Source organism: Esox lucius, chromosome 15, assembly GCF_011004845.1.
Source record: "Esox lucius isolate fEsoLuc1 chromosome 15, fEsoLuc1.pri, whole genome shotgun sequence".
Classification (NCBI taxonomy): domain Eukaryota; kingdom Metazoa; phylum Chordata; class Actinopteri; order Esociformes; family Esocidae; genus Esox; species Esox lucius.
This window is the reverse complement of record NC_047583.1, coordinates 25,033,443-25,046,236: the sequence shown is the minus strand read 5'-3', so window position 1 is coordinate 25,046,236 and position 12,794 is coordinate 25,033,443. Positions and strand designations below refer to the sequence as shown.

Below are 12,794 nucleotides of genomic sequence, written 5' to 3'. Positions count from 1 at the left end.
TGAGGTCATGATCAAAGACCATCAAGGAACTTGCCAAGGAAAGGCCTTCATTGGACTTGCCATCTTCTACCGCCGGTTCATAAGATTCAGCACCTTCGCCGTGCCACCCACGTCGCAGCTGATAAGCCAACCAAAGTGCCTCCACTGGACCCCGGAGGCAGAGAAGGCCTTCCTTGACTTGAAGGGCAGATTCATCACCTCTTCCCTGCTACGCCACCTGGAGCCGCTCAAGCCCTTCACGGTCGAGGTGGAGTCGTCCAAGGTCGGGGTTGGGCGGTCCTCTCCCAGCAGCATGGGACTCCTCTCAGGCTCCATCCCTGTGCATACTTCTCTAGAAAACTGATTGCTGCGGAGAGGAACTACGACGTGGGTGACCGTGAGCTCCTGGCGGTGAAGTTGACACTGGAGGAGTGGAGATACTGGCTTGAGGGCACCTGGGAGCCGTTCACAGTCCTGACAGACCACCGGAACCTAGAACACATCAGGGCTGCACGGCGCCTCCACTCCAACCAGGCCAGATGGACCCTGTTCTTCGAGTGCTTCCAATTCACCAACGTACGGACCAGGTACAAAGAACATTAGGAAGGACGCACACTCCTGTCTACATGACCGGGTGCAGAACTGCCAAAGGACACACCCATCCTGCCCCCCTCCTGCATTGAAGGTCCCATCTCCTGGGACATTGACACAGACATCCAACGAGTGGGGACACAGCACCACCAACGTGTCCCCCAGACAAGACCTACATGGCCTGGAGAGTGCAGGGCCGGTTGGTGACCAGGGCACTCACTAAACCAGTGACCGGACACCCAGGAATCACCTGGAACCTGGAGGCGCTCTGGGAGAAGTAAGGATGGCCTTGCATGGGAAGGACTGTGCGACACTATGTTCTCTCCTGCACAATGTGGACAGTCAAAGGCGCTGCGAACTGCTCCAGTGGGCAAGCTCCACCTCTTTACCAGTACCTCAGCAATCCTGGTCTCACCTCTCCGTTGACTTTGTGAAGGATCTGCCATGGTCAGAGAGGAACAATACCATCACCATGGTAGTGGACCCGTTTTTGAAGATTGTCCGCTTCATTCAACTGCCCGGCATCCCCTCTGCCCTCCCAGATCGCTGAGGTGCTGTTTGGCCATGTTACAGACACACAAGGTGATACACACAGGTGGAAATGGCAATTAAAGGTGAATTTCCCGCACCTGTGGCTTTTTAAATTGCAATTAGTGTCTGTGTATAAATAGTCAATGAGTTTGTAATGTTAGAAAACAGCCGTTTTGTATAGTGGTTGAAATAATTATCGCATACCCGGTTGTCAAGGGAGACAGTAATTCTATTATTTATTGCAACATGGTCTTCCGTACACAACCTCAATCTCATCTCACTCAATCTCTTCTCACTGTAATGTTGGTTACAAGCTGATATATACATTGAAGGGTGTGTCTACCTAGCAAAGATCAGGTTTCCAAGACAGTAATCCCCATGACAAATGGTCAATGTAAACATTCCTGTGGTTATCAAAATGCAACCTACAGAGAGATAATCTAAACAGAGAGGTTTCTGTTGTTCTCATTATCTAGGCACATTCACTTCCAATGAAACATACATTCATATTGTAATTGTTAATGCTCAGATTCCATATTTAGCTGGATGCACTGAGCAGGCTAGATACTGAGCCATGGGGAGCAGAAAATAACTGTCAAAACAATACCTTGTTACTGGTGTAACAAGGTAATGGAACTTTATAAAGATGGAAAAGGATATCAAAAGATATCCAAACCCTTGCAAATGCCAGTCAGTTCTGTTCAACCACTTATTAAGAAGTGGAGAATTTGGGGATACCAAGCCAAGGTCAGGTAGACTAAGAAAGATTTCAGCCAAAACTTCCAGAAGAATTGTTCGGGATACAAAGAAAAACATAAAGGTAACCTGACGGCGTGGTTGTTTCAGGGAGCACAATACGATGATACTTGAATAAAAATGAGCGGCATGGTCGAGTTGCCAGAAATAAGCCTTTAAAGCGCCAATGCCACAAAAAAAGCCCAGTTACAATATGCCTTGACACACCTCACAGTCTCTGCCACACTGTAATTTGGAGTGACAAGACCAAAATATTGCTTTATGGTCACAACCATAAGCGCTGTGTTTGGAGATGGGTCAACATGGCCTATAGTGAACAGAATACCATCCCCACTGTGAAGCATGGTGGTGGCTCACTGATGTTCTGGGGGTGTGAGCACAGGGAATCTTGTGAAATTGTATGGCAAAATGAATGCAGCATGTTATCAGAAAATACTGGCAGACAATTTGCATTCTTCTGCACGAAAGCTGCACATGGGACGCTCTTGGATTTTCCAGCACAATAATGACCCTAAGCACAAGGCCAAGTTGACCCTCCAGTGGTTACAGCAGAAAAAGGTGAAGGTTCTGGAGTGGCCATCACAATCTTCTGACCTTAATATCATCGAGTCACTCTGGGGAGATCTCAAACATGCGGTTCATGCAAGATGACCAAAGACTTTGCATGACCTGGAGGCATGTTGCCAAGACGAATGGGCAGCTATACCACCTGCAAGACGAATGGGCAGCTATACCACCTGCAAGACGAATGAGCAGCTATACCACCTGCAAGAATTCAGGGCCAAATAGACAACTATTACAAAAGACTGCACGCTGTCATTGATGCTAAAGGGGGCAATACACAGTATCAAGAACTAAGGGTATGCAGACTTTTGAACAGGGGTCAGTTCATTTTTTTCTTTGTTGCCATGTTTTGTTTAATGATTGTGCCATTCTGTTATGAATGTCTGATGAATATCTGATGCTAGTTCACGTTTATCGGGGCAATTTTTTAATATTGAATAACGCGCTGTTTTCCTGCTCTGCTCTTCTCTCCTTACCATATTGTAAATGTGACACACTGTAGACATACTGTAGCCTAGGCTATAATAGTTTAGGTTATAGGCTTGACAATGAATATTAATAGTGTTGCAACACATTTTTTCTATAAATTAAAACCAATACTATTAATGATTACCCATTAATGTGGGTTGATAATGAAATCATACCAATTCACTAACAAATTAATTTGTCAGTTATTCTCTGACAGACTTAGAATCAGGTTTCTGTGGCAGGGGTTGTTTACTTAAAAACATATTTAAGATTGTTGTATTTCACGTTTTATGTCATTGTCATTAGGACCTTTTAAAATGTTTTCAAAAGATTTACTCTACTACTAGAATAACTGCAAGGATACATTACCATAATTATTATACCATAATTATAATTATTAACATCTGCAGTTAATCATTTAAGTTGTTTTTTAAAAATAAATTCAAAATGTGTTCAGAGAGCCTGAGATTTTCCCATTTCGAGAGAAACGTGTGATATATTCCCATGAAATGTGTTAAGAAGATTTTATGTTCTAAGAACATGGCAGTCAAGTTCTGGGTGTTTTGTGGGATATTGGTGGAATATCTCAGAAAGGAACACGAGGGGGTGTTATGGAAGTATTTTGTGTTCGTTGTTCTTTCTTTTTGGCAATGCATGTTAATACCGTTCTCTAATGTTTGTAATTAATTAGTAATCAATTATTTAATGAAAATCTAAACAAAAAACGCACCCAGTATATCTTGTGGTTTAGATAAAGGTTAGTGAGAAAAAATATTTTGATGGTAGTCTCCTAAATTGCCGGTCCTCTCTCCCATAGCAAAACGAACGTGGGTGTGGGTGTGGGTGTGTATTTGTATGAATGAATGAATGAATGAGTGAGTGAGTGAGTGTGTGTGTGCGTGCTTGACTGCATGCTTGCCTGGTTGAGCAGTATACGTGGTCAGACCAGGTCGTGTCCAGTAGTCTGAATGCTTGTAGATAAAAACGTTCTCCGAGCCTCTTCAAATATTAAACATTTTCTTACATATTAACGGCATTTTACATGATGTTTCCCCAATTTTTTGTATTTTCTAAATCTTTGCTAATTCTACCGGAAATATATACTTTCTGACTCCACCCATTTCCGAATGTTTTGGTTCAGTTTGAAAATATACCCACCAAAGAAAGGCGCAGAGGGAAATTTAAAATCATGGAGAAACGGGCGAATTAGATTCTGCTAAAAATCTGAAAAAGTAAGATCCAAGTTTGCCACGCGATTTCACTCACTTTGTAACATCATTTGCGAGAGTTTTATTTTTTGCATGTTTCTAACCTAAAGTTTTCTAACGTCAACTAGAACTTAGAAGTCAAGCTAACGTTAGTTAGCCATAATTCACAGCAATAACACTAAAGGTAGCTGCGACGAAATAGTAATTGGAGTCATTGCACTTTTCTTATATTTCGTTGCTAACTAAGTACGTGTGTACGACAGATTATTAGAACAACGTCAGAAAATAGATTAAAGAGATGTACAGATGTCGGTCAAATTATTTATAACTATCTTATCTATAACATTACTAGATACCCCATATTTACATAGTACGTTTCTGGTCGGTTGCGCAAGGACTTGCTTTCATCTGTATTACTTCTGAAACGTTCTTTTATATTATTTTGACATTTCTTTTTAACTGGGTTTAATATAATTTTTCATTAAGGCAAAATGCAGTTAACACGGGCTTGAGTTTGAGTATCAGGCTGTATAATTACCTTTCCGACGTAGGCACATGGATGATATCTAACAAACCTGCCTGAGAATTGGCCCTAGCTACCCAACCAACAAAAAGTAAACAAACTGAGCAGACGTATTTGACATTTTGAATGCTTATTTATTGTAATTATGTACTGGTCAGCCAATCTCTAGAGATGATGTCCTTTGCAACTGTTAGGTGTTTGGTTTATGCTTGTTTAAGCTTAGACATTTGCATTTTGGGGACAATTTCATTTGTTCCATTCTTAAAGACTCTTAAAAACATTCTTAAAAACTAGCTGTGGTCAGGCATAGATCCAGTATTTAATAGGATGGTATATCTGACGTTTGCTAATAAACTTATGATAAAATATATATTTTTAAGGCTAATTCTTGCAGTATCAAGTTTGAATCTTACCATTGACAATGAGGAGGAAGATTCGGAGATCCGAGCAGGAATACTCAATAGACTGTGAGTAACTGATCAGTATGAATGCCACCATGTTGTAGTATATAACTTGATAGCTTTTTCCTAAAATGGTTAATTGGATAATAATGGTGAACGGGGACACAAACCACCTTTCTTAAAACTTATAGTATTTTTCTGTTTAAACTGAACTTTGCCTTCTATCTATTTTAAGGTTGTGCTCTTTGTAAACTCAGTGAGAATTGTCCGGACAAATATGGCGAGAAGATCACACTTAAGTCACATGAACTTACCGTTCACTACTTTTGCTTGGTAAGAGAGTGTGTGTGTGGACTGGCCAGTTGGTAAGAGAGTGTGTGTGTGGACTGGCCAGTTCATATTAAAACCTGTTTAAATGTACTGCATGTTGCATAGTGACCAATGTCACAATGACTATTCCAGCTGATGTCTAGTGGGGTGTATCAGCGTGGAGAGGAAAATGAAGGCATCTATGGCTTCTTGGTGGATGATATTAAACAGGAAATCCGAAGATCCTCCAGACTAGTAAGTTAGTGTGTTCATTCATATTGTTTGAGTATTTATTTAGCCTACTTCCTCAGTACGTTTTTGCATGACTTCAATCACATTCTGCCTGCATCCTTTTTAGGTTTGAACCAAACCTTACATATCTTTTTCCCTCATGGTAGACATGGTCAGAAAGTGACTAGAATGCTAAAAAGTGGTATACCCACCCTTAACATAAGACAACTGGGAAAACCTGTTTTTCAGGTCTCCAGCACCCTCCCACTGGAGAATAATGACAAAAATCTTCTAAAATGTTTTGTGTGATAGGTAATCACATTGGAAACGATCTTAAATAATACTTTGTTTGTGAACTGCCTTACCAATTCAAATTGAATTGCATAGTAATTTTCAGATGTTTAGATTTTTTGTAGATTTTGGTGGGTGCTTTGGATTATTGTCGGAGCAAAGTTAATGATGCCATTTCCCAAACAAGGGCTTCAGTGCCAGTGGAAACAAAATAGACCAATGAAGTGGGTTATTTTCTGTTGCTGAACCCCCCCCCCCCCCAACTTGTGTGTGTGGCCAAAGAGCTCTATTCCCCTATTCATAAAGCACCAGTTCAATCCAAGTGCCAATGCTGTTTAGCTGCAAAGTAGCTTGATACAAACCAGGTAAAGGTCAGGAGTATGATCACTTACCGCGCATAACCTCTTCTCACCTGCTGACAGACCAGCCAGTCGCTCTCTCAGCACCAACAGTAGTTCTGCCGGTAAAGGCTTTTTAGGATGGTGTAAGGCTGTATCTGGCTTATTCTAAACCCAGAGTGTTTGTCTTCTCCACTTCAGAAAGTGAGCCCCTTTATCACAAAAAACATACATACAGTATTCAGTGGTTCTGGGTTACTTGGATTTTTGTAAAAAGACATCACTGTATCAAAAACCTCATTTTTTTGACTTTTTATATTCTGTGTGTTTAGAAATGTGTGGTCTGCAAGAAGAATGGTGCCTCAGTTGGGTGCTACGTCAAAAGCTGCCAGAAGAAGGTCCACTTTCCTTGCGGCAAACAACACCAGTTTATCTTTCAATTCACAGACTTATTTCCGTAAGTGACCATGATTTTATAATCAATAGCCTATGTATTGTTTCTAAAGATTTGAAACTTTATACACTGCAACCTTGCCAAACGTGGGTGGGGACCAGGCTCAGGTATTGTTTAACATTTTTTTTGTTGGAAGCAATATCAACCATCGTTGGAATAAAATTAGAGCTGTGTTTAGTGCTTGTCGACCTACTACTTTAACTACACCTCTTCACTAGATTAGTTGTAGCAACCAGCCGCCCCTTTATTCTTGGGTGTATCTCTGCTTGGGTTCCTCCAGGTCCTACTGCAAGAATCACAGCCCCACCCAGTCCTTACCGCCGTCCTCCTGTGTGACTGAGCCCCTCTCCTGCTCAGTATGTCTGGACCCCATAGAGCCTGTCCTGTCCTACTATGTACTCAAGTGTCCTGCCTGCAATGGCAGCTGGTTTCACAGAGACTGTGTACAGGTATATACCTTCCAGACATTTACTCTGTTGAATAAATGTGTGAATGCAGTATTTATAAGTACATTTATACCATACAGTGTTTCAACAGGCCCCGACCGTGTGGCCGAAGCCTCATTTCCCCTATAGCATGACATTTATATATGTGATTTCTTAAGCATCTAAGTCCTTCTTAAAACCTAAGTGACTGCAATGCCGTCTTCTTTCTCCAGAACCAGGCTCACAGTGCTGCCATGTTCTTCTTCAAATGTACACTGTGCAACAACAAGGACATGTTCCAGCACGAGATGCTTCGGATGGGAATCTATATTCCAGAGAGGTATTACTCACCTGGCACGTTGGAATAGTACAGGAGGAGTTGACAGCGGAGATGAAGAACAAATGTGGAACATCTAGTGTGGCGTTAAATGGTGAAAGTGCTGTGGTGTCCTGAGTTTAAAGGCTTCTGGTTGTGTACCATAGAGATGCAGCCTGGGAGCTGGAAGACAATGCCTATGGAGAGTTACTGCAGGTCTACCAGCACTGTGACGCCAACAAATGTCTCGCCCACCGGGGTCGTGAATACTCCTCACACACTGGGTGAGTCTGTTCACAGCTCGCGTGCGTAGGCCCTAAATGTGTTCATTTCTAAGATGAGTCTCGCTCATACGTCGCGCTGGTTTCTAGACTATTTCAGATATTACGCTGCATGCTCTGCGGCTCAAGGGGTACCCATCGAAAGTGTGCTTCCATCAAAGTGTTTGAGACGAACTGGGCGTGTGAGGACTGTGCGGCGGCGGTAGACGGGACAGGTAGGTTACCTGGCGAAGCTTTTTTGGCTCAGTGTAGCGTTTCTGCTGGGAAATTCTCTCTGATCCATCTACCTTTATAACAGTGTGTATCACGTTTCTGCACCTCCGTAATAATCTGTTGTTTGTGGTTTAGCTTCGCTACCCAGGCACAACACTTCTCCACCGGCTGGAGACAGGAGAAGAAACGTGTGTCCTAAAAGAAGTCTCAACATGACTCCTCGCCAGTCACCCATAGTCTGTAAAAGGTGCGGTACTATGTTTTCTGGCTTTTGTCACCCAAACCTCCTTGCTTTCCTTGGGATCGGGGCTTGTCTTAAGTCAGCGCTGCCCTGCTTGGACTGCATGGGGCCTGTTGAAGTTCAGGTCCAAACCCGACGGTGCATGTTCATGCTTTTTCCCAATCTCTGTAACTTGTTATCCACTGTATATATATCTATAAAATAAATACACTGCTCAAAAAAACAAGGGAACACTTAAATCACACATTGGGTCTTCATGGACAAAATATATTAAAGATCAAAATCTTTACTGTACATTATACAATTTGTTGCGAACAAAATGCGGTAACATTTCCAATGGAAACCAAAATCTTCAACCGATTGAGAGCTAGATTCAAACTCACACCGAAACTCAAAGTGAACAATTGAAATCACAGGCTGTTCCAACTTGTGTGAATTTCATCACGTCAACTCATATTGTGACTCAGTAGTGTATTTGGGCCCCACGTGCCTGTATGCACTCCTGACAATGTCTGGGCATGCTCCTGATGAGAAGGTGGATGGTGTCCTGTGGGATCTCCTCCCAGACCTGGATCAGGGAATGTGGTTAGCACATTGGAGGTCTGTGCGACCCTCCAAGGATATGCCTCCCCAGACCATCACTGACCCACCGCTAAACCGGTCATGCCAGATGATTGTGGCAGGCAGTATAACGCTCACCACGGCATCTCCAGACTCTTTCACGTCTGTCACATGTGCTCAGTGTGAACCTGCTCTCACCTGTGAAGGGAACAGGACGCCAATGGCGGACCTGCCAATTCTGGAGTACTCTGGCAAATGACAATCGAGCTGCTCGGTTCTGGGCTGTGATCACAGGTCCCACTAGAGGACGTCGGGCCCTCATGACACCCTTGTGGATTCTGTTTCTGACAGTTTGGTCGGAAACATGCACACCAGTAGCCCGCTGGAGGTGATTTTGTAGGGCTCTGGCAGTGCTCCTCCTATTTCTCCTTACACAAAGGAGCTGATGCAGGTCCTGCTGCATGGTTGATTCCCTTCTATGGCCCTGTCCAGCTCTCCTCGTGTAACAGCCCGTCTCCTGGTATCTCCTCCATGCTCTTGAGACTGTACTAGGAGACACAGCAAACCTTGCGATGGCATGCATGGATGTGCCATCCTGGAGGAGCTGGACAACCTGTGCAACCTGAATGGGCTGCAGGTACCACCTCATAATAGTTGTAGAAGAATCAGTCAGGAAGGATAAGGAGAGAGCAATTGTCTTTGGCCACCACCTGCAAAACCATTCCCTTTTTTGGGGGTTGTCTTGCTGTTGCCGCTCCAGTGCACCTGTAGTCACTTTAATTTGCACCAAAACAGGTGACATTGATGCACAATCGCTTGTATTTCCTAACTGGAGAGATTGACAACCCTGAAGTTTAACTGACTTGGTGTCATACTGTGATGAATACGTGTACCCTTAATTATTTTGAGCAGTGTATATACATTTACAATCATAACCATAGACCAAGTCCAGATGTTTACATGGTCAATTCTTTGTCTTTCCTTAAACGTTGTGTTTGGAATACAACACGCCATAATGTAGATTTTTTTCTTCTTCTGATTGGTAGGCCCTCATTGTCAGGACGCTCTTCTAGAGAGATCCTACAGGAGCTTAATGGTCAGCTGTCAAAGCACTCGCCATCCATGTCAGTGGTGGTGAATGGAAACAAAGTCCTGGAGTCGGCCGTGGAACTAGTGAAGAAGAGTGACTTCAACCCGTCACACGCACTGACGGTGAGATTCTCCAGCAGCAGACACACCCCCAACCACGCTACCGGCCCTGGCAACACCCGCCGTTTCCTCAGGCTCCTGGTGCAGCAGCTGCAGAACACCATCTTTGACGGACCGGATGGTGACAAAAACTTGATCTTGGATGCACGAGGTAGCTCAATGAATCCCCCCCCCCTTTTATGGAGATTAACTCCCATTTGGATGTGGTTTCGACAGGGTTCAAGTGTATCTGGGTTGTCTTATTACGGTGTCCTGTTTCCCTAGCTCTGAGGGAGGATGTCTACTTTGATGTGGGTTGTCTGCTGTCTTTAAGTCTGGTCCACGGGGGACCTCCTCTGGGATTCTTCTCCAGGACTCTCTACCAGTGTCTGTTCAACTTCCCCAGGGATAACCCACTCACTGTGGACGACATTGGCAACACTGTGTTTAAAAACAAAGTCAAGAAGGTATTTTTTAAAAGGCTTTACACTGGTGTTGCTCAGTTTGTCATTCTGATGTAATTAAGGTTGTAACCCTTTGCCAACTCTTTTGGTTCAGATTCAGCAATCCAAATCCTTGGAGGAGTTGAGAGAGGCAATGCAGTTTGCCTCAGAATACCTAGAAGTGACAGGGTGCATGAGACCAGTTGAAAAGCTTTCAGACAAAGACACACTGGTTGAAGATATTGTGAGCTTCCACGTAATCACAAGAATGCATTTTCCCTTCCAAAGGTATATACTTTTTTTTACCCTGTTCCACCATCTTTAAACATTTTAGCATTACTCAAACATAAAAATACATTTTGTTTAAACTGTCAGTATTCTACTGTAACCATGTTTAACATTTTGTGAGTCTGGTTTTGGTTACTATGTAGAACTGTAGGGTTTTAGGTTCCATTAGAGACTATAGCTAATATATTGTGAGTATGTATTTTGTTAACTGTTCGCTTTATTTTTGTTCAACCATTGTATTTTTTTTAGGTTCCGTGACGGTCTGAAAACCCTTGGTGTGCTTGACCAGGTCCTGATGTTTCCAGGGGCCTTCGTTGATTTGTTTTGTTCATCTCCTGACAAGTTGACTGCTGAGAACCTGGCAGCCCTTTTCACTGTTCAGTTCTCAGACCAGGAAGAGACCGCAGCGAAGGAGAGTGCCGTGGTTACCTTCTGGAGACATTATCTACTGGAGTGTGAAGGTGCTTTTACATCCAATAACTGATTGATTGAATTATTTATTTGATCCATCCAAGAACAGGGAGTACCTACACTTGAAGCGTAAAGACTGTGTACACTGCGTTTGCAAAACAAATCCAGTCCCATGCACACCTATCATAGTATGTCTCCATATATACTGTCACCTTTCCTCACCAGCTTCTATTGTGTGCTTTCAGTTGGCAAGTGTGCAACATCGCTAGAGGACGTGCTCATCTTTGCCACCTCCGCAGATGTGGTGCCAGCTGTGGGCTTCAGTCCCAGTCCTACCATATCCTTCCTTCATCCACTGGACCCTTCCAGTGCCTTCCCTGAGAGACAGCCCAGCTCTAACCACCTGCTTCTGCCTGTGGTGTCGTCCTACCAGGTTTTCAAGAAGCACATGGAGTATGCAGTGTGTCAGCTCACAGTCCTGCAGAGTATTTAACCACAGACACAAAGACAGTGTTAATCAACATAAGCACGTTTTCAGGGACACGTTTAATTTGGATTCCTGGCTTTAGAAAGAAATCTACTCCCCTTAGGTCTTTCAGGTCTGGGTAGGATATTTCCTTCATGGCTTTTGTATTACAAGCTTCAGCTGCTGAAGTTCAGGAATATGTTTTACACTAATTGTTAAAAAGGTCATGCTTTTAGCTTGGTTTGGTTAGCAAACCTTTAAATGAATGGCTTCCTCCAACCAAGGTTGTTACTTAGGAAGTGTAAAGCGTAGCAGGAGAATACAATACACTTGGAATTGGCATTACCATCTAAACCACAATTTGGTCAAATGTGTATCTTAATGTCCAGTTGCAGATTATTTTTATCTAGAAAATCCTGTGTTATGTGGCATAGACAGGTCCTGTGGTCTAAGCTGCTGCCTCTGTACTGCTGCAGCATGGGTTTGAATCTAGGTCACTGCTTTTTTAGTAAAAACTATTTCCTCCATCTTTTCCCCCTGTCTCTATCAAACAATAAAAATGCACAGTATATTTAAAATAAATGCTCTGTCATTAAAAGAGAAATGTCAATAACATGTCATAATAACACTCATCTGTCTCCAAAGAGGCGTTTTAAAGACACAAAATGGTCATTGTTAGAATGTATCTCTTTTAACAATGGAGCATTTACTTTGCTTGTTAGAAATATCCTGCTATTAGGTACTAAACATTTTTTAAATGGTAATTTCTTTACTTTAATGGTAATATATTGGGTGTGCAAATGTTTTGTTGCTTCATTTCAGATTCTGGTTGTTTTATTTTACGTTGTACATACTGAAGGTGTCTGTATGTACTTTATGGGCTTTTACAAATTATCGGGTTTGTTATTTCTCTAGCTTTTTATGTAGTGTCACTGTTATCTTGCCTTGTCTTTTATGTGTTTTTATGTGCTTATTTTATTGTTTTAGTATCTTCATTCTCAAGCATTTTTAATAAGAAAAATTAAATGTTTGCATATACTGTCTTAAATGTGTTTTTCCCACACAGTATTGCGAATACATTAGATATTGACTGTGTATATCTGTGTACTCTGCTGACCCTAGTGAGGTTCTGGTGAACTGTTTTATTATTTGAGTAATTTAGCAGATGCTTTTATCCAGAGTGACTTCATAGTAGTGAATGCAGAAATTCCTTTTATATTGGCTACCCATGGGAACTGAACCAACTACCTTGGCATTGTGAGTACTATGCTCTATTAAGATACATAAGACCACTTATTTATTTCAAATTTACAAGTA

The 12,794-nt window shown here is 42.4% G+C and overlaps 1 protein-coding gene across 1 annotated transcript; it reads left to right on the top strand.

Annotated features, from left to right (window-relative positions):
* The first annotated feature begins 3,916 nt into the window (after positions 1-3,916).
* Positions 3,917-12,716, top strand: g2e3 (G2/M-phase specific E3 ubiquitin protein ligase). Its single transcript, XM_010892974.3, has 15 exons — positions 3,917-4,121; positions 5,001-5,087; positions 5,257-5,354; positions 5,484-5,585; positions 6,523-6,647; positions 6,925-7,093; positions 7,303-7,409; positions 7,553-7,669; positions 7,757-7,881; positions 8,015-8,126; positions 9,728-10,041; positions 10,155-10,336; positions 10,428-10,600; positions 10,850-11,061; positions 11,257-12,716. Exons 2-15 carry the CDS (start codon positions 5,042-5,044, stop codon positions 11,502-11,504), a joined length of 2,130 nt encoding a protein of 709 aa, XP_010891276.1. The 5' UTR covers positions 3,917-4,121; positions 5,001-5,041; the 3' UTR covers positions 11,505-12,716.
* Positions 12,717-12,794: the final 78 nt, after the last annotated feature.

Coding starts and splice junctions, on each gene's coding strand:
- g2e3 (XM_010892974.3), top strand. CDS start 5,042: ATGAGGAGGAAGATTCGGAGATCCGAGCAGGAATACTCAATAGACT. Junction 7,094..7,302: donor TTCACAGAGACTGTGTACAG/GTATATACCTTC, acceptor TTCTTTCTCCAG/AACCAGGCTCACAGTGCTGC. Junction 11,062..11,256: donor TTATCTACTGGAGTGTGAAG/GTGCTTTTACAT, acceptor GTGTGCTTTCAG/TTGGCAAGTGTGCAACATCG.